At 48.3% G+C, this 25,281-nt stretch overlaps 1 protein-coding gene across 7 annotated transcripts; it reads left to right on the top strand.

Annotated features, from left to right (window-relative positions):
* Positions 1 to 118: 118 nt before the first annotated feature.
* Positions 119 to 24,344, top strand: Doa (CDC like kinase darkener of apricot). 7 transcript variants are annotated; one of them, XM_089559880.1, is made up of 11 exons: positions 119 to 323; positions 2,475 to 2,575; positions 10,403 to 10,526; positions 11,197 to 11,281; positions 11,438 to 11,504; positions 14,439 to 14,552; positions 14,608 to 14,719; positions 16,527 to 16,990; positions 21,057 to 21,144; positions 21,249 to 21,427; positions 24,190 to 24,344. In XM_089559880.1, the coding sequence occupies exons 2-11, from the start codon at positions 2,484 to 2,486 to the stop codon at positions 24,191 to 24,193; spliced, it is 1,329 nt and encodes a 442-aa protein (XP_089416006.1). In that variant the 5' UTR covers positions 119 to 323; positions 2,475 to 2,483; the 3' UTR covers positions 24,194 to 24,344. The 7 variants fall into 7 exon arrangements, with proteins under 7 accessions (XP_089416006.1, XP_089416013.1, XP_089415991.1 ...); XM_089559887.1 differs by having other exon boundaries at positions 10,400 to 10,526; positions 14,629 to 14,719; XM_089559865.1 differs by having other exon boundaries at positions 10,400 to 10,526.
* Positions 24,345 to 25,281: the final 937 nt, after the last annotated feature.

Below are 25,281 nucleotides of genomic sequence, written 5' to 3'. Positions count from 1 at the left end.
GTTTAGTTTATTACTTAAACAAATTTATTAAACATTAAACATTATTTATTAAACAAATTTTTTTACTTCGTGTGAACAAGTAAAAAAGATAAAAAAGTGACTGCATTTTGTTTTGTATATTTGTTAATTCGTTCCGGATTCGCTCGTCTGCCCAGTTGCTAACTGCGCCATTTTGGTCTTGGACCGAATTCATCGCTAAGCGAGTTATTAGCGCGCTGAGCAGATTTGCGGGTGATCCGGATCCTCTGGAAGGTGCAAGGGGCAAGAAGAAAGAACATCGCCCACTGACTGAACTTTCTGGGTGTCGTCGAAGCGTCACAAAGGTGAGGCCTACTCGAATGTATGCGCGACCACTTGTCTGGGACGGAGCCCCGCCATCCAGCGTCGCACGTTTTCTGCGCCTTCCACCTGGCCAGATTTAGCAGCATCGTGTCAGGAGCGGCTCTCGCCGCGGAACTTCCACGTGTAGGCGCTCTTGGTGTCCTAGACGGCCAAAAAACGCGCGCTTGGATACCGCGTGTTAGGCTTCGCGTGCCTGGAGTTCATAGCATCGGGAAGTCCTCGGGTCTCCACGGCCGTTCAATATTCGCCGTTGCTTTCTCTGGAGCGTTCTGCCCACCGCTCCGATGTCGGTTAGGCCATTGCGCTTGTCACTGACTTCTCTTCTCTGACAAACTCGGGCGCCGTGGCTAGATATTGTAATGACGATTAAATCTTTTTTCGTGTTAATGTGCGGGCTGGCGAGGATGGCGACAAAATGGCGTTCCGCGGTCGGGCGGCCATAGTTGTGAAAGCATCGCAGTTGCACATCCTGACCATAGCTGTCGCGTCTGGCAAGCGTCACGCGAGTGCCGTAGGGCCTCCTGTGCTAGTGCGAAAAAATGCAAGGTGCGGCGAAAGTGGGCGCGATAGAACGTTCATTTGGAGGACATGCAAATGACGCGTTTTGGGGCCCGCTGTTACTACCCCGACATGCTGGCTGCATTGATCGTGGAAAAAGCAAGCGCGGCATTACGATGTTCGAGGGTCTTGAAACAAGTTCGGCCGTATTCAGTGAACAGTTCCTTGAGATCGCAAGTGCACACATGAGGACAGATACAGCACAAGGCATCACTAGCATACACCGCTTTGTTGGTGATCCAGAGGAATGCAACTCGAAATAGCCCAACAGTCGCTCTCAAGAAACAAGCCCAGTGTTTAGGCAACATGGGCATAAATATCTAGGGCAAATGTTTGTCTACCCTAATGTGCCCCGTGGATATCCTTTTGTAATTAGTGGCAGTAGTCAAGAGTAACTAGTGGAGTTCTCCAGACACTTATTGAGTCAACATTCATCCATATGACTGGTTTGTCAGCTTACAAATTTTGCACAGGCACAGCAGTTTGCATAGTGATGCATTGTGCACATGGTACTTGTCCACTGTTATGTAGTACACGAGGAAAGGTGCTGTCTGCTGCGGTTTTAGCTTCGCGCTTTAGCCTACCATCTTACATGGAAGACGGAACCATCGACAAAGTAAATCGTTTAGCAACAGTGATTGAACCAGCCGTGGCTGAAAATGCTTGTAAGTGTATGCGGAGAATTCGATTGTAGATTACCTGGCAGCTCATGCAGGATATTCAAAGTGTGGGCATACAAGACCTCTATTCTGTTGTTTGTACCTATTTTATATTTATTTATTTATTTATTTCTGATACCCTCATGGCCCACAGGGCATTATTGAGGGGAGTGGTACATAGATATAAAATGAAACTTACAAAAATGGGGTTAACGCATACATAGGCATGCCTACAAAAAATGATACGCATGATTGCAAAAAAAAAAAAACTAGCTGCAAGAAAATACATGATTCAAAAAAGCGAAACAATACAATAATTAGGAATACCAACACCAAAACGAATAAATTCACAAAAACAGTCAAAAAACATTTCATGGAAACACAAAGATATGAACTAGAACATCACCCTTCGTAGAAACATTGAATGGGTACGATGGCAGAAGGCTATTAACAGAACAAAGTGCATGCAAAAAAAAAAAGGAACAGGGCTAAATACACAATATACAAAACGAAGTGAACCAACTGAGGCTATGGTGAACCATATTGTAATGACAACAGTGCCCTAAACTTGTATACTTGTATATATACTTGTATATGTGTGCATGTGTATGCACGCGTGTTTGTTGGATCCAGGTGTTGAAAATATATCCGAGTCAACATTAATCTGCAGCTGGATATGACTTCTGGAAACATTAATTCTCACATAAGAAAAAAAGCCTGTCGAGGACAGCAGAGTAGATGTCTCAGAGTGTCGTTGCAACCAGCAAAGTTTCTTCGAATTTCAAATTATGAGGAAGGCCCTGCTGATGGTGTCTTCACTGGGTTTAGCCTTAGTGTTGACAGCAAGGCTGCACGGTACATTCTTACCACTGCCAAGCACCTGGGCTAATACGAAGTGTCCGCACATTCCTGCAGGTAGCAGCCATGCCTCGAAGGCGTCATCGGTCGGAGAGCTGCGACTCCTACAGCTCTTCGGAGAGTAGCTACCGGCACAAGCGCAAGCGGCTTGCTAAAGCGTGAGTCCTCGGGGCTTGGATGGGGGGGTTGTCAGCACTTCCAGAGGCTTTCATGGCCCTCCTTGTACAATGCTCAGTTGTCAGCATCGCGCTTGACATATTCGGGATTACACTGGGAGAAGTTCTTAGGAGTGGGGGATCCTTAAAGGTACCCTTAAATGATTTTGATGGGCATATTCTAGTGCAGCAGATATGTAAAGAGATCAAGAGCCAGCTTTCAAGCTCTCCTCGTCTGCCTTCTGACGTCATCAGGATAGGGGACGCGCATTGAGGTGTGTCGTCCTAATCAGTTGCGAGCTACTGCGAGCAGTGATCTTTAAAAATTAATCTAAATTATAGGGTCCATGCAGATCTTTCAAATTTGACTCGAATACCCACAAAGATCATCTCTACAGGAGTGTTCCACTACAATATGCCAATCAATATCATTTCAGGGTCCCTTTAGCATAAGGGGACTCATTACATGTGTGGTTGCGAGTGTCTTTGGTAGGAGATTGCCAAATTCATTTCATTTGTGTTATGAGGACGAAGCTTTGTCACTACTGGCACCCCACTTCGGTGCGTCATTGCCTCAGCTTGTGTGCTATTAGTGGATTGAAGGTGGGAAGCACACACTGAAGCATAGGTCAAGCCCACACACCTCTTTTGTCTACCCACTTACTTGGTTTGGGGCATGAGTTGAACTGTGGAAAACACTCAAATGAGGCATCAGGATTTACGTTTTGGTAAGTTGGGGATACTACTGCGGGGCCATGGATCAAGCATTTCATATTAGTCATGGTTTAGCAGTCCTTCCCCAGACGTGTGTGTGTTGCGCGTATGCAATCCTAGCTTGGAGCACAGTTCTGGTTCAAGCACAGCGGGTGTCCAGAGAAACCATTGCAAAAGCAGTTGACATGTGTTGCAGACCCAGCTGTGACCCTGGTTCAGTGATCAAGAATGACATCGGCGAGTTGAAAGGTTTGCCAGATATACTTTGCATTGCATCCATATTGCAAAGAGAAAGGGTGCATGAAGTTTTCGGCCCGTGAGAACTGTTAAGGATCGATCCTGTTCACTAGCATTTTTAGAACGTATATACCTTTGTTTTTTTTTACAGTGAAAGCTTAGGGCAGCCTTGATCCTGTGAGTGAACCCATCATGTGACGTGCCAGAACAGGTAATTCAAAGCTCAGGGCTTTTGTTCTCGGCATGGGGCTTCTCTTACTATGCGTGCGAGCAGAACGTTTCTACAAGTGGCCTAGGTAAGGCTCGGCTCTAGTGTAGTGCGTAATGTTAAAAAAAGAAAGGGGCGATTGCAGAGTAAGCTGGCTTTTGAGGAAGGCAATAACCTTTCCCGCTTTCTGCCCCCTGCATGTGAATTAACCACCACACCCCAGTAGGTCGCCCTTTCTTCCGCAGTCGGCAGACTAAATCTTTTCTGTCCTGCCATCAGCTTTTGGTCTAACCAGCTTGTGTACATTCTTGATGATGAACCGGGCCACAGCTGGACTTGTGTTATGTGTGTGTGCTTTTGCAATGATTCTTTCAATCCACGTCTCGTTAAGGAGGACCTGTGCCTCAGGGCAGGGAACGCAGCACCTCGGCATGAGTTTTTTGTTTTTCAATAAATGTTTTTTGGAAGCAGCACTCTGCCTTGTCTTCCTTTGTTTCGTGCCATGAAGTTCAGCAGTTGCAGTTTTACCACCTTGCCTGTAAGCATGGGTTCACACAAGCAGCGGTTACTGGGGCTTGAATCCTGACATGGTGTGGAAAACAAATGTGAAACCCAGGATTGATTAGGGATGGCTGTTTCAAGAACTGTGTGTGAGAAGAGTGTGCAAGTGCACTTTTTGAAACACTGGGGTGCACTTTTTCATGGAATAGTTTCTTGGTGGCAATAGAACTTTACTATTCTCCACTGTCTGAGGTGGCAGTCTTGGTGCCACGCGCCTAACGCGCCGCGCGGCCTCCGCGCTGAGTCGAAGACGACGACGAAGCGGCGGTGGGCTCTCGTGGCGCGCTGTTCTGTTCTGTGTCGTGGAAGCTGGCTCGATAATTAAAAAGAAGGCTCCCGGTCTTGGGTTCTTTCTGACGTCTACCTTCACGGCTCCTCTGGTCGTGACAATATGAACAGTATAGGTAATTTTTATTTTCGTGAAGCAGACCGGGATTGATTCATAGTCCACTCTTGAAATGCGCCTGCTCAATAGACAATCCACTCATCTGCTTTCTGCAGATAGTGATAGTGGCCAAACTGTGTCACGTGCGCAACAGCTGCTCTGCAAAGTCCACTGGGAGCTTTTCGCCGTTTGTGGCTTCAGTGACGCTCGGCATCTTGCCTGTTGAGAAATTGTTGATTTACTGGCAAGCATAAATTTTAACGCTTGTTCCAATCCTAATGGGGTTGTGCTGCTGACCCAGTTGACTCCTTCATTCAGTGCACATGGAAAACACTTGAGTTCAGTCGGTAGTTAAGCAGATGGAGTCTCAACTGGGCAAACATTGATAACAGTGTTATGAAATTTGGTTTGCCATGGTCTGTTAGGTGTAAAGTTAAAAGGACAATAACTGAGCAGAATTCGTCAGGGAACAAATGCGCGATAATGACGTCCTAGTCTAAATCAAAAAGAAATGAACTTGGTGGGCAGGGCATATAATGCTAATGGCTAAGATAGCTGATAGTCGTTAAGGGTAATGAACTGGAAGGCAAGGTTAGCAGGGGATGGCAGTGCGTTGCGTAGACGAAATGAAGGAGAAAGACTAAATAAAAAGGTTCATTAATTGGGAAAATATGCAAGAGGCCTTTGTCTTGCAGTGGCCGTAGTCTGGCTGATTATGAAGATAATAGTGATTAATTGGCGCATTAGAAGAATTGCATTCCAGTTTTTATCGGCAAACCATTTACTTTTCTTTTTTTGATGACAGTTGAAATAGGTCTACTGTAAGCTGCTCACAATTTGTTTGTCTAGAATGGTGGTGTTTTAAGAAATAGCTGATCATGAACTCCTCAAAACGTTGCCACAATGTGTCAGTTGGGCATTCTTTTGCAATAGTTAAAAGACAAACTGCTGGGGGTTTGTCACCTGCATTCAGTGTGGTTAGCACTGTGGGTGTGGGCGCATGCTGCAAGCATTTAGAAACTTGAGTGGTGAGCGCAACTGGCGGACGGGATCCCATGGTAGTGCAGAGTAAAACTAATGAGCACTGATTCACCATGTTCCAAATGCTCCGTCTCCTTAGTAATGTGGTTTCAAACGCAACACGAAGCTCTGATTGGTCTATACGTGCTCCCATTGCTGGGAGCGTGGTGCTTCGTCGGGGCGAACTGCGCATGTGCACTGATGGCATGTGGTAGTGATGGCGGTTTGCGCTATGTGAAAATAGTCACTGGACAAGTTTATGAATAACCACATTTCTTTTCCCTGTGCCATAGTTGAATCATGGCTGCCGTGGCCCAATGTTTCTAAAACATAGAGCAGTGGGATTCCAAAGCCTCCGGGCTTTCCTCTAGGACCTGCGTATATGCCCCAGATGTTGCTTCAAAATGAGTTCCAGAAACTATTGCTTCACATTATCTGCGAAGTTTGCTATGCCAACTATGCAAAAGGTTTATCTGCCACTTAACAAGATTGCGAAGGCGGCTACACTTGGTGTCCATGGATGTGATTGTAGTGCGGGGAATGTCGGTCAGGGCCAGCCATGCATCCGTTGGCGTGGAAAGGAGGATTGCGGTAAATCCAATGAATCTGATGGCGAACAGTCTCTGATGGCATGGTGGATCGAGATGAGAAACATGTGGGAGGCGGTTGTCTTCAATGGCTCTCAGTTTCCCTGTTCTAGGGTTGGCATACGCTGTCTTGTTATAGTCCAAAGTATTGCCCAGGTACGAATTATCAGTCGGTCAGCTACTGTACTTTAAATGGCTGGCATTCTTAAAACTTGCCGGCAGGTGTCCTTGGTTCGGTGTAGTCTCGACAGGTATTCGGAAAAAGGCGTTCTATACGCGCTTCGAACCGGACCATGAGACTTCTGGTGGGGATGTAACAGTTCGACTACTGCTAGATCATCAGGTGGAAGAGTGCAAGCACTGTTGCTTGTGGTTGCAGCATTTTGTGCCACATCCCTCCTGTTGTGCAACACATACTGTTTAGTTGTATACTGTGTTTTGCCTTGCCATGCATGTAGTTACGGAGGTAGAAAGCTTTGCAGGTGACCCAGACAACCTTTTTAACCCATTAAGGCCCAAACCATCTCCTGGTTTGCATGAGCCTGTGCAGGAGTGTTCCCTAAATTTGAAGGGAGAAAAGCTGGTTGTCAGCAGCATTTTCTGAACACGCCTGAGTGACTTCTTCACTTTGTATGTATAATGGCATATTGCAGTTGCCAGTCTTGAGCAGGCTGTTGTGTTCCACGAAACTGTAGCGTGTTTCAGTGGACAATTTATTCAGATCACGAGTTCTGATTGAGCCATGATGGTATGACCCCTAGACTCCCGGAATCTTGCTTCATCATATACTCTTAGAGATGCTTCGGATCGCTGTTTCTGAAACACCAGAAGGTGTGCAGCCTTTTGGCAAGACTGCGGACTCTGAGCTTGTGAAATGCGACTGGTTCGTCCCCAGTTTCTGCTTCGCTGGACTCTAGGTGTCGTACGGAGCAATCAAAGCCATGCTCATCCTCTGTGGGGCTCACATTATTGGAGTATGACTAAGCTTCCCTGGCAGTAGGTTTCCATCGTGCGGAGCAGTGGGAATTTGAATGGCTTTGCGAAAAGTGGGCCAGTGAGCACTTTGAAGAATTCCTAAAAAAAAAAAAGAATGGTCGAAGTGGAGCAAAATCCCCACAGAAAAACTGTCAGCAGTGGTAGACATCAGTTACTTGAAAAATCGCACCAGTTAAATAAACAAATATGTTAATTCTTGAGTTTTTGCAGTCTGATGGTTGGTGCCAATCACAAGATCGCATAACCACGGAAAATCTGTCGCCATATCAGTTTTAGTTATAAACTGAGATAAAAAGTCCTTATAGGTGCACTGAAGAGGAATCTGCACTTGCCTTTTTGCCGCGGGAACTCGGATCTACAAGTTCCCAGCGTTCTTAGAAACCTCAATTTATGCCCTGTGCGGGCGATTTCCTTAATTAAATCGGATTAACGTCCGGCTGCCGCCTTTTGAAGCGAAAAGCTTCACTAGGCTCGTCAACTTCGCGTGAGCCACCCCTTGGCGCCCTTCCTCCTCCTCGCCACCCCTTCTCCTCGCCACCTGTTTACCCTTCGCCGCTGCTGGCGGTTCTTATCGCGTTATCGCAAAACGTTGCGATAACGCCCGAGCGGCGGCGGCGGACATAAAAGAGGCCGCGCGCCGCGGCGCGCGCTCCATCGCCCTCTTCTCCTCGCCACCGTTTTACCCCTTGCCGCTGCTGCGCGGTCTACCAACGCCGCCGTCCCAAGGTTCTTTCGCAAGGCGTTGCGAGAACGCACGTGTGAGCGGCGGCGGCGGCCGTAGAAGAGACGCAGACATTCGCCATGGAAGGAAGAAAAGACCCAGAAGTGGTAGCGAGGGAGTTGGCTCAAAATCTACACCGCTACCGTAGTACTCCCAGTGCATTGTGCGCGAACTGCGACAGCCATGACGTCAAACGGAGCATAACTGCAGCTTTTCGCTTGTATGTCCAGGCTTAGCCCGAGCTAAGCCACTGCCAATTTTTTTTTTTTTTTCAATTCCCCACATACGGTGGGAGGAGTCGACCAACGCGTGGATTGCCTTTCAGGCAGTCGCGTGGCGGCTTTGCTTTCGCTTTTAGTTTCTTTCTTTTAGGTTTACGTGAATAAACAGGGCTGGTGAGAGACTACATAGCTGCAAATTAGGCCCACGGAAATAAAATACGCGTGGACTCCTTGCTTTCGCCGATCACTACGTATCACTCCGCCGATGGCAGAGCGGCAAGCCGCCACGGGAGTGGGTGAAAGGTTGGTCGACTCCTCCCACCGTTTGCGGGGAGTTCAAAAAAAAAAAAAGGCGGGAGCCCGACGTTAATCTGTTTTAAATTGGGGAAATCGGCCGCGCAGGGCAATAATTCGAAGTTTCAAAGAACGCTCGGTACGTGTAGATCAAGTTCCAGAGCTAAAAATACAAGTTCAGATTCCTCTTCAGTGCACCTTTAAGGCTCTTGTGCGCAGGTAAACCTGGCGCATTGTCCCGCACGAAACCGAAACTAAGCGCACAGGAAGTTATAATGTCCGCTGGTGACGCGCGGCAGTGCTAGTACGGCCGGTTCAAACTGCCTGCGCTGTTGTACCGTGGGATGCATTTTCTTTTGCTTCGTCCCTCTCTCAAATGACTTCCGCTTCGTTCGCGATGGCTATCATTTTTCTCTCGCCGAGCGACGAAGAAAAAGAGTGCATGCCGCGATAGAGTAGAGTAGCACAGACGACTGCAGTTCTACGTTAGGCTAACAGCTGACGCAGCTCTGCCGTGGGACCTCTTCTTGAGCTCATGCAGCGCGTATTTTGCTGTAGTCTGGATTCAGAGTGCTGATTGATCGTGCATCCGCACCGAATCGAATGTGACGCACTTTTCGGGACAGAAGCGCGCCTTCCTCTCGGGGCCGTAGGCACTGCGCATAACTGGCGCCATCTGTGGGAGGAAAAGCCTTCTAATTTGCTTCAGACATGGCCCCCGAGATAGCGAATGATCTCGGAGGCCGTGCTTCAGATTGAGTGTGGCTCCCAAGGTGTTTCTGCCGGCTTATGTATGCATTTCGTAACATCGAAGGGGCACGCCACTTGAAGTTAACGTGGCTGTGAGCACCGCCCTCCGATCGATCAAGGGAGGGACGCAGGAGGAATCGCGGTAGGCCTATTGCAAGGTCTTCGGTTCATCCTGCGTATAACAGTAAACTCGGAGGCAAGACCTTGTTTCCGGTGTGCTTACAAATCAGATACATGTGTCGCCACTACTGGCCATTTTAAACCGCGGTGACGCCGACACTGTTTTATTGCGCCGATCCCTGTTGCGAGGCTACAGCGCTCGTAACGTAGCCGCTCAGTTCAGAAGATACCAGCAGGCAGGGAATGCCTAGCAACTGGCTTGAGGGGACGAGACGGCTGATTATTTCGTCACAGCGGTGTGTTACTAATATTGTGCCGTGCCACCGGCGCCAGAAGTTTGCAGAGCGCCAGGCCTGTAGGAATTGCGACTTAATTAAATTGGTTTTTGAGGAAAGGGTATGGCGCAGTGTCTCGCATATCTCGGCGGACGCCCGAACGGTGCCATGCCCCATTCCGGAACTGTGTGTACGGCGTGCGCCGTGCGTAGTACAAGTCGAGAGTGGCTCACTCAATTCCGGGCCGCATGCAAGAGTTGCGTAATCGGACATCCCGTGAACTTGCGGCGATGATAGTGCCTTGCGTGGTTCACAAGTCGGGTGCTGCTAATTAGTACTTTCACGCCTATTGGGCAGTCGCCGACTCAGTTTTCACAGTACGCGGCACGTAATGAACCACGCTCTAGCTACGTGAACGTCGCATCTGTCACTTTCACGGCCGTGCATCCGTCGTAACGAGTGAAGCGGCAAGCATGAGCTCGGTGGCCGTGTACGCTCTCTGCCGACTACCCTTAAGCCTTGTCCGCTTCCCGGTACCGGATGCCGTCCGTCGCGTGCGTCGCCGGCCGCTCCCAGTTGTGGACGCGCATGGTCAGCGTTGTACCCTCGTTGGACCAGGGCTGTGCTCCTTGAGGAATGTCTCCCGGGGGGTCGCAAAAAGAGGGGAATGATGTAACCGGCCGGGCCGCCGAGTGACGACGGCAGGTCGTCACACCTGGTTCCTTCTCCTCCTCGCAGCAGCCACCGGCGCCACTCGGACGAGGAGACCCCAAGCCGGCCTTCGCACCACCGCCGGCGGCGCTCGAGCCCGCACAGCAGCCGGCGCAGCACGCGCCGCCGGGACCACCGCGGACACCACTCGCGGGTGAGTGGCGGCCCGGGCGCCGCGTATTTAGACCCCGGGGGGAGGAGGGGGGACCGCGGCTATTTTCGGGGCGGGCCTTCTCTCGCGGTTCGCGCGCGCGCTCCCGCCGCCGCCGGCGGCCAGTCGTGTTCCGGGGGGTTCCCTTTTTGCGTCGTCTCTGGCAAATGGTAGGCCGCAGTCCTTCCTCCTCTGGCGCCGCGGGGGCTGCAGCTGCGGGCATGTCGGCCGACGCTGCTCAGGTGAGGAGCAGTGGGCTCTCCGCCCGCAGGATGTGGGGCTGGGGGGTCTTTCCGCCCCCCCGAGTGGGGGGTTTCTGTCCGGGGCTGCTGGCTCGGCTGGCTCGCCGCCGCAGGCGCACCTCGGCCGAAGAGGAGCTCGTGGATGTAAATGGGTGCTTTTGATGGCATGCTGGGGGGAGGGGGGCTGGGCTCACTTGTGTGTGATGTGAGACAGGGGCCAGCTGACGGAAGGCCCCCTGGTGCCTCTCCTCCTCTCTGTTGTTGTCTTCTTCATGCGGGTTTGCGTGACTTGCGCCCCCCCACTTCCTGACCGATGGGTGACCGGCGGCGATATCCGGCTTGCCGTTTGTGCTCGGGGTGGTCCCGCTGGTGTTTGGTGGCTGCCGATGCTGTTTGGCTGCTGATGCTGGCGGATGCGGTGGTGGCGGCAGTCGCCCGTGCGGAGGCCCCCAAGCGTGGAGGACGACGAAGAGGGCCATCTGGTGTACCGGCCGGGAGACGTGCTCCAGGACAGATGTATTGGTCCTCCCTTCTCTTATCGGGGGCCCTGTAAATTGACTCCTAGGGGGGGCAAGGGGGGTGCGGGGCACGCATTTAATCACGTGATTTGTGGGCTCATCTGGGGGCGCTGACCGGGGGCCCCCTGTGGGCTTTTTCCTGTGCCTCTTGCAGACAAGATTGTCACCACCCTGGGTGAGGGGACCTTTGGCAAGGTGGTCAAGGTGATCGACATGCACACGTGAGTAGTGGCTGCACACTTATTTTGAGCGCGGCTGCATAAGTTTTGACATTCTTTAGCTGGCAGTAGCATGAAGGTGTATCATGTTTACACTGCTAGTGCAGTGAGATTGGCTCCTGATGCTATTTGTGGTACCTGTGCTGTGCTCACCATTGCTTGCTAGATATAGTAGGAGTTGTACTGCTCCGAAAAGAATCATTGCTGTAGCTTGTCTTTTTGTACCGACTGAGGAATGAGCTGTGTGTGTGCAAGATTTGTGCCATTTGAAGATGCCTTGCAGCAGTGCTTGGTGTTTAGGACTCATTGCTGCTGAGCCTGAACTTGCCGTTGCTTTCCCCCTTGACTAATGCCAGGGGAGCTTTTGGGTAGCCTTGCTGCTTTGAAGATGCTCACAGACCTGAGACACTTTAGGGAATATTGAGCAGCAGGCATGTTATCCACTGCATGGGGAGCATCAGTGCTTGTGTGATATTGTTGGTGGACGGTAATGGCAGGCCGCTGGTCTGCAGGTGTCACAAGGCCAAGCGTCTGTTGTTTTTGACCCGCGTGCGCGGTGTGCGTGGCGAGGGTGCTGGGCGTGCTAAAAATGGCCGCCTTCCCCCTCTCCCTCAGTCCCTCCCCCTCGCTCTGCGGCGCTCACATCTGTTTAGTTCCCCTTGCGCCAGCGTGTGACGGCATCTTTCTTGGCTTGCTCCTGTCACTGAGCGCGTGACGCTGGCAGCTTGCATTTTGGCATGCTCTGGCTGCGGTTGCGGTTCGTGTGCTGGGCCACTGGGTGAAAGCGGTGGTGCAGCGCTGAAAAAAGGAGGTGCGGTCGCGGCTGCCAGGGCGCTGGTGGGGGGGACTCCTGGCGGTGGCCTATTTGAAACACTGGCACATTTTTGAGGGAGAACGGTGGCCTTTTTATTTGCATTGCGTGACACGGTTGGGACAACTGGAGGCAACTTTTGCTCCCTTCCCTTGCCGGTGGCGCAGGTCACAGTCTTAACTTTTGGACTCGTGTGTTGCCAAGTTAGAGGAGCCTCTTTCCCCCTCCCGTGTGTCTGGCTGCCCAGGTTGCACCTTTGAACTGAAACCCCTTTACTTTTGCAATCATTGCTTCCTGCTCTGATATTTCTTGGTGCAGTTGTCTCGTACTCGTGAAGTAATTTCGCTTACACGGAAGTCTGTGGAATTACTTTGAAAAGTCTGTAGATTGCAGGTTGTCCTCTCCGTTTGCCATTGCCTTAGTTGAGGATTCTCAGTCTGGATTCAGTGGAACTGAAGGGTTCCTTTGGAGTGCTTTTTGCGGCAACCTGAGCATTTCATGCGTGGTTCAGCCCTCGCCTTTGATCACTTTGTTTTGGATCTTGTCATTCTACAATTGCAAATACAAGTCTCTGATACCAACGGCTGGGAGTTATTAATTAAATTTGGGTCATTTTTGCAGAGCCACAAGTTTTCATGCTGTTTCTTGCATGCATGTTAAAGGACCCCTGGCCAGGATTTGGACATAGGAAATAAATTAGCCCAGTGCAAAATATTTGGACCACGCGCAGCCTGAGAGGCGGTAAAAGTTATTCAAAAGCCTTTGGTGCTCTCTTTTGACAAAGCCAACCTCTTCATCCTTTTCGCTGGCTTTTCTGTGGTGGCACAGCGGACTGCAGTTCATTGGCCCGTCATTCTGGCCAATGAATGAGGGATGCCATCTCATTTTCTGCCAGTTGGGCTTGCTCTTTCTTGTTGCATCGTTCATTGTGAAAAAGAAACGGAACAGAACACACTTCTTAGATATTTGCCCTGGTTCCTTAATTTCTGTGTGGTGTGAGTACTACCATGCCCTTTGTTTGTTGTTCATCGCATGGCACGTGCACAGTCTTGGCAAGTTTCTCGCATGTTGCCGTACTCTGCCTTCCTATATTGAGAATCTTGTTTTGCACATGCTGTGACGCACGAAGCTCTCTCTTGAGAGGACAGGGTCACACGGACAAGCGCACAGAAGCTCCTCTTAAGCCAGAGAACGACCCCCCCCCCCCCCCCCTCCCTACAAAAAAAAAGGCCTGCCTGGCAAGGTGTGGCTATGAAGTAGGCATCTGAAATGCTCCATGCCTCCCTCTGAAAGCAGACACGAAAGGGAAATTGCACCTGCGAAGGCTTGTTGCTTGGACAGTTGAGAAACCGATTTGAAGAGGGCTTGGCAGAGAGACGTATGGTGAAGTCACTTCATTGAGGCAGCTGTAACTCTGCTGGTGAATGCGTCTTTTCGGAACTTTTTTGCTGCCACGCATCACAGAGAGACTGCTTGACAAACCTCCAGAGTCGCAAATGTAGATCAGAGAGGGTGGTCAGGGGCCCTTCAACCAGATGGGACAGAAACCAAGACGATGTAATAAGAGGGTAATCACTCATTGCCATCCACCTGAGCGCAGCCATACGGCTCATGTGAAACGGTGGTCCTGGGTTCGAACTCCGGACCAGGACGGATCTTTCTTTAACTACGAAGTTTCTGAGAAAGCTGCATAGCTTTCCTTTGTAGCCGTAAGGCTGCGCTCGGCAGGACATCAGTGAGGTATTACTCCCTTATTACAAATCTACTCCGCCTTGGGGGTGCCCCTAAAACATTGGACCAGACCAAGATGTTCCTCAGCACTGCTTGGAAATCTGGTGATGTTTGGGATTCTAAGTGGTTGAAATTTGTCTTGTGAGCACGTTTTCATCTTCTACATGCTTTGAAAAGGTAGTGCACTCTGTGTGGCTGTTCCGATCCCTGTTCCACAACGCTTCTCTCGAGTTCCATCTTACATTTTTACTCCATCGAGGGCGATTTTATGCAGCTAGTAGAGAATGTTAATGCAGCAGGTATTCTTTTCTGGCCTTGTGCAACCCACCACGTGCGGCTTTTGGGCACGATTGGAAGTGTGTCAACAGCAGGGCTGGTGCATCTGTTTGCTGCAGGGACCAGACAATGGCATTGAAGATAATCAAGAATGTGGAGAAGTACCGCGAGGCTGCACGCCTGGAGATCAATGTCCTCGAGAAGCTGGCCAAGTGGGATCCGTCGGGCAAACAGTGAGTGTCCCGGGCGGCTGAGCCAGTGCTCGGGGTGCTAATGGCGCTAACGCAGGTCGTCCTCCGCTCCTTGCAGCTTGTGTGTTCGGATGCTGGACTGGTTCGACTACCACGGCCACATGTGCCTGGCCTTCGAGATGCTGGGCCTGAGCGTCTTCGACTTCCTGGTGAGCTTCACCCCCCCCTGTGTGCGCGCACACCCTGCATAGTGCATTGGAGATCAAGAACTTTCATTGAGACTACTAGTACAGGGGTGTAGGAGATTGGCGAAAAGGCAGTGAAATTCAATTCAGTTCATTTATTTTTCAACTCGAGGTTGAACGCCCCCAGGCGAAAAAAGCTGTTCTACGACAGCTTGAAAAGTGCCTGGAGGCCCTTACAAGGCCGCAGTGGCATTGCAGTGGGACAAAGTGCAATCTCCTGTCCCATGCATAAAATTCGACACTTCATTTCAGCGAACACTTCCAGTATGTTGACGATGAAGATGGAACGCCGCCCAAAGAAAAACAAAAACAAAAACAGACGTTTCGGCTCCCGTACGGGAGCCTTGTTCGCATTGAAATGAAGCAAGTAGCTCAGTGGCATTACATATGCTTGAAAAGAGGACGCAGGGAGCGTGCGTAGATTGGGTTCAGATTGGATGATTAATGATTGCACTTGGAATCATTAATCATCCAAACTACTAGTCACACCCTCAACCGCAACGATGGAAATCTGAACCCAATCTACGCACGCTCCCTGCGCCCTCTTTTCAAGCATATGTAATGCCACTGAGCTACTTGCTTCATTTCAATGTGAACAAGGCTCCCGTACGGAAGCCAAAACGTCTGTTTTTGTTTTTCTTTGGTCGGCGTTCCATCTTCATCGTCAACATGTTTGTCCCCGACCAGACGAGTTTTCGTCGAACTCTCGACTTCCAGTATGTCGTGATGCACTCCGAGTAACGACAACAGAATAGGCAGAATGAAATTTAAACCATTAATATAACATCAAGGTAATATTCATCTTTGAATTGACATTTGTTTGGTGTTGCAGACACTAGAGTGCTGCAGCTTTTCCGTTCCACAGTATCGTTCGCCTTATCCGAGAATTCGTCTTGAGGGTAGACGCAGGTCTTGAAATGAACATTTTCATTATTAAAGATATCGTAATGAAATTAGGTGTGTACATGTGTCTCTTCTTCCTTTGTTTCGAAAATAAATTCTGCAGATGCCCTGTGAGTTTCCGTTCCGCGGGGTCGTCATGGTTCGCGGTCACTGTGAAGGTTAGTCTTAACCGAAGCACATACGAAACTGTTCACTTAAGTGGCTTTTTTCACATTGAGTGCTGTGGGAAACCGACCAAATGATCTCACATCGTTCATCTTATCCAAGAATTCGTCTTTAGGGTAGACGCAGGTCTTGAAATGAACGTTGAAGGTATCGTAATGAAATTCTTGTGTGCATGTGTGTTTCTTGTTCCTTGTTTCAAATATATAATTGTTTTCAGTATATCTCAATTAGTTCCCACATTATCAGAAAACTGAAGCCTAATTGTTTAGTAAGAAGCCTAATTTTTGCGGGTTGTTAAGACTCGTTCTTCACTTTTTGGTTTCGATTGAAATGAACCTCTGGCTAAAGAGCTGCGATCTGGTGCTTTGCTAATTATATTGTTGTTGAAGTACATCATCATATAGAAATGTAAAATTTTGTCCAAGTGCCATAATTATGAAGCATAGTTAACTGTCATTATGGGCCACAAAATTTGAAATGTTTGAGCCAAACAAAAAAAAACGAATAGCTTCGCAGTTTAGTTCTTTCTGAATTCAACAGTATATGGTTAATTGAAATTGCACCATAAAAACACAATAGAAACTTCCGTTAGGAGGTGTGCTTTGCTGAAGCGCTGGCAGCAGGAAAATATGCACACTGCAAGAGCATTGCGTCTTCCCTCGCCTGACTGCAATGGGTGCAACCCTGGGTTGTGCGTGTGCAGAAAGACAACCACTACCAGCCGTACCCGATCGACCAGGTGCGGCACATAGGCTACCAGCTCTGCTACTCGGTCATGTTCCTGCACGAGAAGCAGCTGACGCACACCGACCTCAAGCCCGAGAACATCCTGTTTGTGAACTCGGACTATGACATCAGCTACAACGCCAAGAAGAAGCGGGATGTGCGGCGCGTCAAGGACACCACCATCCGGCTCATCGACTTTGGGTCGGCCACCTTCGACGAGGAGCACCACTCCACCATTGTGTCGACACGGCACTACCGGGCACCCGAGGTGATCCTCGAGATGGGCTGGAGCCAGAGCTGTGATGTCTGGAGTGTGGGCTGCATCCTGTTCGAGCTGTACCTGGGCGTGACGTTGTTCCAGACGCACGACAACCGCGAGCACCTGGCCATGATGGAGCGCATCTTGGGGCCACTTCCCTACCGCATGTGCCGCAAAACCAAGTAAGCTGCTTGCCTTGTCTGTACTTTGCCTCACAAGTTGTGTGCAGTGCTGCGAAGGCTGTGGCAATCTGAGCCAGTCAGAACGGCGTGCACCGCAAAACATGTTCCTCCGTGCCCCTTACCCCATGGCTGGTGGCTCCATCCCGGGGAAGGAACAAGAACCAGTGGCTGCGCACAGGAGAGACTGCTGATTCAGCAGATGCCATATTTCACGAATGGCGACGCACCACTTCGTAGCAGGCTTCCGCAGTGAATGAAATACTAGTTGTACGTTCGAAACACCATGCTGAACCACCTTTTCAATGAAGGCAATAACTATTTTAAAAAATAGTCACAACACTGCCCAAATATTTGAGGAACTATTTGTTGTCTCCCTTGGCCCTGATTGAACGAGATAGCTTTACCTTTCAAGTGCTGCAAACAACTTGTGATTGTGAGATGAAGTGTAACTTCTTGCGTTTGACACTTTGAAGGCTGCCTGCACTGTCGCAGCCTGCGGCTAGCAATGTGCAGTTTTGTCAGGAGCCTCCTCGTATCTTGGTGTAGTAGTACGGAAAAGGTCACGCGCCAACCTGGCCAGCGTTTGTAATGGCAAAAGAATCGGGAGTGACAGTACCTCCAGCCAATTTCATTGGGGGGCTTTCAAAAGGTGCTGTGTGTTTATTCAGCTGGTGAAAATGAGGCATTCCTTTCATGCCTGGCTGGATCTGCCTCTGACTGCTCTGGCACCCACCTCACTCTGGTGGCGTGGCTGCTAGAGGAGTTGCGTATTCCTGGTTGCTTGAATTTGGAGCTTTGAATTTGAGAAGTTCATTGGCATCCTAATTCAAGTTGGAACTGTCTCCACCATGAAGACCGTGCACTGATGTGTAATTGGATTGCCGTGGAGTTATAAACGTGACTACAGCTTATGGACTTCTACATTTGGGCAGTACTTGCAGCATTGAATTTTTTTCTTTTTGTGCCCAAGGCTGGCTTCTGGTACACACAGTACTTTCTTTTCACCTTGCCCTGGAAATTTCTAACATGTTATTAATGCAGCCTTGTAGCGTAGCTTTCTTCCCTTTTTTGTTTTTATAGTTCTCTCATGAAATTGGTGAAGTGTGTCAGTAGATTTTGCAGCTTAAAAGATGAAATGCATTCTGCACACTTTCTTCGCGTGTGTCCCATGCCATTGCATCATGGCCACCATGATATCAATAGCCCCATCATGTCCAGTGCAGGAATAGGGAGTCTATCCACACCTTTGTATCTCAAGTCTGCCACCTGCCAATTTTTTTTCACTGCCTAATATTGCCCAAGCAAGCAGGGAGTTACTTGGTCAGTGGTAGGGTCGTTCTCCTGTACAGTATGACTAATATGACATGTTCGACTTTGTACGGGCTTTAGACAGCATTTTCATAGTACAATGGGCTACATAAGGTGTTCTCAGAAACTGGAGCATCAGTAGCATCTGAGAATGAACTCTCAAGAAACGAAGCGCATGGATTTCTGTTGGTATATGCCCATATTGAGTCACTGAGAGGAATTAAGAGGTAAATAACACCGTGCTCCCTTTTACAGGGGCCTGACATTGTTGGAGGTTTTTGTTTTGTTAAAAGGGGGAGGAGGGGACTGCATATTTGAACCTGCTACCAGTTCTGACGCCATATTGTCCTAGCAAAATGTTGTTGATCTAGGCTTATGAACATCAAAAGTATAGATCCATTGTTACAGAACAAGACATCAGAGCACTAGCTTTGTGGTGAGGAGATGGGAGAGAGCACAAGGCTTGTTCACCAATCGTTTGTCAGTTATGAATAATGTGGCTTGCGAAGTAGCGTTAAATTCATAGTGAAATGAGAGGTTATTTCCACAGGCTTTCAGTATTGGCGTTCGAGTATTGGCTGCATGTCTGCCAGTTGTTTCCCGAATTTGAATTTGGTGTATGAGCCCAAAATGCTTTTTGGATTCTGTCCACGCACTTGTAATGAATTGGGATTTTGTGTTGCGAGACTTTTCGTCCCCGTAACCTAACACTCGGAAGGGGTGGGAGGAAGGAATCAAAAGTGCTCAGCTAAACCGTATGTTGTGCCAACATAGGGTTTTAGAGTAGTTATAGTAGGTGCGTTATTGTTGTGCCAACATCATTCACTTTTTTATTTTATGCAGTTCCTGCCTGACTTTTGAAACGTGCAGCTCATAGATTGGGGTTGATTTCATGAACATGTGGTTGGCAAGCTTCCTTTCAAAAACTTGACAAGAGGATGTTATAACTCGCATTTGCCATGGCTTCCACTGATTAATCAGATGTGCTGGTGTTTTAGTTAGGGGCGGTTTAGTTGCAGGGTCCTGCAGCAACTGCTTAATTTGCAATTATTGAGCAACTCTTTGGAAAGGAAACACTCCATTGAACCTAATTTTTTCATAAGTCCTTTGCCACTTCTTTGCTAGCAGTTCTGTAGAATAAACCGATTGAAAATGCAGTTCATTTGGTATCAGGCAGAAGCTGGTGTTACAGTCTGTCAAAACTAGTCGTTTCAAAAACAACTATCGGTAGTTCAAGGAAGTATACATACATAGTTTTTGGGTGTATGTTTTCTTTGTAATGTTGTATAAGGCATTAGTACAGATCGATTACCACATGATATTTGCGTACGACCACTAAATAATTTCTAATCCAATTTTTCATACATGCTGTTCACTTTAGGTTTCCACTGCCAAGTGGTAGCTGTGATGTCAAAGTTGTGTATAGGTCACGTGAGGCATGAAAAAAGTGTTACATAATCGCTGCTTTATTGTTTAATTCACTGCAATGCTAAAGCCAGCCAGCCTCAATAGCTGGAATGACAATGAATGAAGAAGCAGCGATTATGTTGCAGCTTTTGCATGCCTTACGTGACCTGAACGCAACTTCGATATCACGGAGTTATTGAAACCGAAACAGCGTGGAAAAAATTGGGTTATAAGTTATTAAGCGGTTGTGAATAACCACATGGTGATCCATGTATAGTAATGTCTTGCGCATCACTGCCAAGGAAAAAACATGCCACCAAAATTAGGTGTCTACACTTCTGTAATGGTACTATTCAATTCCTAACAGTCTCCTGCTAATCACTGCTGCATGTTCACTGTCCCCCAAAAAAACTGTTCAACATTCTGTAAAACTAGGTAGTCACTTTATTTATGAGGCTGGCATTAGAGTTGCATTGAACACATATGTCCACGGTTTATATTGAGAGCTTTCTGTTGCGGGCCTAGTAGTTTAGCCATTGGACTGTGTCAAAATTGTGGGAAGCACATACATCTCGGCAGACCTGCCATTGATGTCTTATTTCGTAGTGGCTGGAGAAGCACTTTGTCCTGTTAGCACAAAAGCCACTGTCTGTCGGCGTCCATGGCACGAACTTCCTGTGACGTCACCATGCTCTTGCACAGCTTCAGCCATAGGATAGGGATGTCTGCAGCTAAGTAAAAAGAATAAAATTTCTTCTAAAGGTGTGGAGAATTGAACCAAGAACCTTAATGTTGCGAGGTGAGCATGCAACCAATAGGCTACAAAACGGCGTTAGATCTTAGTGAATAAAGGTGAACCTGGTGTAGGCGTTTCCTTACTACTGTATGCTGACGAGTAGATGTGTCATTGCCAAGGAGAGAATCTTTAATGAATGTCACAACAGAGGTGACAATGAGACAGTGCTTTCGCATTCCAAGCATGTAAGCAACTCTTCAGAGCCCTCCATATTTTTTTTTTGTTAGGTGTGGATTTTAATGCTAAAATACTGATTCATTGTGGTAAGATATGATATTGGATGTCATATTAGACCACTTCTTGTTAAATATGTGTTTCACCCTATTAGGTTCCTGTTTCTCTTCTTTTAGGCAAAACTCTGTCATCATTTAGCAACAACTTACTTATTTTTGGTTAATACGCAGCTCCTATAGGTGTGCATGTCATTGGTTCCTGGTAGTAAAAACATTCTTGTTTCTGAACAGTGTTTTTGCTGGCCTCTGTTGCCTTGGAAGCTGACGAATAATCGTTGCAAGGCAGAAATCCTGTATGTTTGGTGTGTTGCTCCTGATGCAGGACCAAGTACTTCTACCACGGCCGCCTAGACTGGGACGAGAAGAGCTCTGCGGGCCGTTACGTGAAGGAGAACTGCAAACCACTTCAGGTGAGTAGTGCCCGGACAGTGGCGCTCGGCCCGCATGTTTTGGGGAGGCAGGTGTTCACCTGGCGCATACTTTGTTCACGGCACTGCCGGTTGTGCATTTGCAGCGATACATGTCCATGGAGGACGAGTCCAGCCGGCAGCTCTTCCACCTCATCTCCCAGATGCTGGCGTACGAACCCTCACAACGAATCACGTTGCGAGAGGCCCTCGACCACCCCTTCTTCGAGCCGCTGCCCGAGGAGGCCAAGTTGCACCTGCACGCACGCGACCACAGTCTCAGCAGGTGACTGCATCCTGGCACTTCTGTGTCTCTGGTGCCGTGATTAAATAACTTGTTGCACAAGAAGCGCCTTGGCGCTTTCGCCTACTGTTTTTGGCGCTTTGTTTTTAGGAGCCAACTGACGCATGCTTCTCTCATACGTATTAAAGGCTCCCCGTCAATGTAAAGTGCATGTGTGCAGCATCAGAGCTCTGGCAATAACCGCATGGAATGCTTGGGGATTTGTGTGAGTTGTTTAGGTCCGTAGTCATCCAGAAGGCAAGCACAGTTTGTGTGTCTTATACGCTATGTTGCATTTGAATCAGCAGCAGTCTTCATGTCGAGGCTGGTCTTTGGCCCCTCCTGAAAGTATGCCACTAAAACTGAAGCTGCAAGGCAGTAACACTGCCTTGTGAGAACCAAGCAATGCCAGTGACACATCAGGCCCTGCTGCATTCATTCAGGACTGGGCACGAGGGCGGCTATGCGAACTGCTTCCTCCTTCAAGCAGCCAGGAGGCCTTTCTTCTGTGCAAGCCTTGGGGACAGTGCATTCAACGACAGCGGCAAATGGATCAACATAAAATGACAAGAAAGGCAGTTGGGCTAATTTGGCAGCATTTAGTATTAGTAATCTCATTGATCCTTTGCCAACATTGTTGTTAAAGAATGTGCTGTAGGGTCATCTGAACATTCTTTTAATGATAGGGGTGGCCCTTGTGCAGCGTGGATCTGGCAGTGTCACAACTGGCAGATAGGCGTTTCAGGTTGGAAGTGGAGAAGTCACTAAAGATCAGTGGACGTAACCAAGGAAAAGTGATGGGTGATGCAAAGAGGGCATTTGTAATGTGAGCAGCATCAGACAGTTGGTGTCGGTGCACGTTAAAGAACCCCAGGTGGTCAAAATTTCCAGAGACCTTCACTACGGCATCCCTCATAGCCTGAGTCGCTTTGGGACGTTAAACCCCCATAAACCAATCAAAAACTCTGGAAGCAATTGCACACACAAGCAGCAGAGATGCTGGACTTAGCACCTTGCTTTGCCAGAACTGGTCACTAGAATCTGTTAAGGTAATCGCAGAAGTGTTAGGCTGCACATATTGCTCTTGGGGGGAGTGGTATATCTAGGCATTGTTGAGGAAGGGGCTGAGACACTCCCAATGCGGGGTGTACACAGATCATGTTCTTCAAAACAAAGAGAAGGAAGCCAGTTCCTCACAGGGTGACACACCAGGTGCACGTGCTACTCTTGCTACCAGGTGGCCTGCAACCTCTGGCTCTGCTGGTTAAGCGTTTTAGCTGTTGCAACTGATCCAGTAGGGGGGAAGGTGGGGGTGGGGGGTTCCACTGAAGCCTGTGGATCAATTTTATTAAGCACATTGTGGTGCTGTTGATAATTTCTCTTTTCTGACCAGCATAGTTGTGCTGCAGGGTTTGCTAGAAGAGGTGTGGATATATGGGCATGCTGGTGTCATTGTTTTTTTTGGAAAGAGAAGCTGCTCCAAAGAAATGTGCAAAAGCACCAGGCAGGTGTGGCCATTATCAGCTCTTCAGTTGCACTGAAAATGTGAACTGCTTGTGCTGTCCCTCTTCAGGAACATTAAAGTAAGGGAAGCAGCTTACCTAACATGCAAGTCATCTTTCAGTGTCGCTCAGGTCAAGTGGGCTGGGGAGCGCTGTTTTGACTTGTTAGCATGTCGGTGAGAGCAATAATGTGCCAGCATCTGGCACACTTACGAGGAATTGATGAACCGAAATGCACCATAGAAAGGGCAGTTTTTGGCATAAAATGGGCGTCCGCGTACATTTCCCGCACTCTCTGACAGAAAGTTGTAAAGTGTTTTGCTTGTGAAAGACCTGCGCTTATGTATTTTGTGGAGGGAGGGGGACGGTGGCTTTTTCCGGCGCCTCGCACATCTCGACGGTCTCTTCACTGGTGTTTATTTTTTAGACCAGTAAAGCTATCAATCAAGAAAAAGTCCAAACAAAAGAAAACGCAGCATAAAAAGAAGTTGCAATTGAAATAAAAAGCTTCCTTTTTATTTTCGCGAGGCAGCCTCATACTATCATGCATGCTAGAGTACGGTTGGTGTTGCATTTACGCACAGTGCTGGAGAGGCTGCACTTCCAAGCGAACTGAGACTCACCTTGGTGCAGCGTCTAGGTTCTAAAGCAACCTAATTGTAACCTGGCCGCTTCTTCACAAAAACCATATCGGACCTGCCACGGTGGCTCAGTGGTTAGGGCACTCGGCTATTGAGTCGGAGTACCCAGGTTCTAAACCGACCGCGGCGGCCACGTTTCAGTGGAGGCGAAATGCAGAAGGCGCCCATGTGCTGTGCGATGTCATTGCACGTTAAAGATCCCCAGGTGGCCGAAATTACTCCGGAGCCTTCGGCTACGGCACCTCTCCTTTCTTCTGTCTTTCCCTCCTTTATCCCTTCCCTCACGGCGTGCTTCAGGTGTCCATCGAGATACGTGAGACAGTTTCTTTTCCTAATAAACCACTTGTTATTATTATTATTATTATTATTATTATTATTATTATTATTATTATTATATACAGTCCAACTTTTATTTTATTTTCTGCTGCACCCTGCTCGTGGTCACTACGCGACTGATTCCGACTGAACACTCTCTCAGGTTTACCTCATCACTGTTAGGAGGTGGCATTGCAGCTTCTTTCCGTGCCAGTCGGACGTGAATGTTGGCTGTGGAAATCATTGCGTTTTCCAGTCCTAGGGGGCCATTTGCAGTGAGCCTAACTTTTTTCGTTATTTCTCGCAGGTGACCCTGAGACATGGGGCCCCGATCGGTGGCCTCTGCTCCATTCTGTAGATATACCTCTCCCTGGGAGGACACTGAAGACGACTGGCCGGCGGGATGGCTTCTTTCACTTTTTTTTTTTTTAGAATAAATAATATGTTTATTCTGCCCGTTAAGTTTTTTTCTGTCCTACTTGTACTCTAAATAGAAGACCTGTAAAACACAGTTGTGCGGGCAGAGGCATGCCTCTTACGACTTTGCCTTGCCTCGTGTAAAAAGTGCAGAAAACTCGCTCATATAGACACTTGCACAGTGACTGAGTTGCACCCATTCTAGAACGTCCAGTGCATGGTCTTTAAAGGAGGCCTGTAATTGTGGCCAGTGTTTCGCCGGTGGGATCCCACCGGCGGCATATGGTTGTTTTTTCTTCTGCTTTTCTAATCAATTTTCTTTAAGCAATAACATATTCAGTAATATTCTAAATTGATCAACACCACAAAATAAATAAATAAAAAAAAATTCCCTGTGCCCCTTGGTTTCTGTGGCTGTTGGCTTCTGTCATATTTATAACGAGCCCCTCATTCCCCTTCCCTTGTTTGCTATATATATATATATATATACATACAGACTGGGTGTCCCAGCTGAATGTAACCAACCTTTTAAAAAAGATGGGAGTGTCCTAGTCCAATGAAACCAACTGAGGGTGGTGATGAGTCGCGTGGCCTAATCTTAAGCATTTTTTTCGTTCTTCAACGTTAATTAAGCTTAATTAGCTAACTTTTTAATTATTGACTTCAGGAAGAAAGTGTCAATGAAAAAGTTTTAGGTCGCCTCAAAAAACCGCTAGTAATGTGGTTTCCATCAAGGTATGATTTATGTACCTTTAGTTATTGGCCTTAAAAGAAAGTTACACGTGACCAGCTGCTCGCTCTCATCTCTGCCCCAGTGTGCGCCCAAAGTCTCATTGAGGAGAGGACTTCAGAAAAAGCAGGATTTTATTCTTTTAAGGCGCGTCTTGGGATGTTGAAGTGGCACCGTTGTCATGTGGAAGCTTTTCCTTGTGGGAGTTATGGTTAAAGGCCGGTAAAAAAACTAAGTAAATAGTACCTTGCT

Source organism: Amblyomma mixtum, chromosome 1 (assembly GCF_055824585.1).
Source record: "Amblyomma mixtum isolate Tamu chromosome 1, ASM5582458v1, whole genome shotgun sequence".
Lineage (NCBI taxonomy): Eukaryota > Metazoa > Arthropoda > Arachnida > Ixodida > Ixodidae > Amblyomma > Amblyomma mixtum.
Note: the sequence above shows the minus strand (reverse complement) of the source record. Positions and strands in the feature narration are given on the sequence as shown.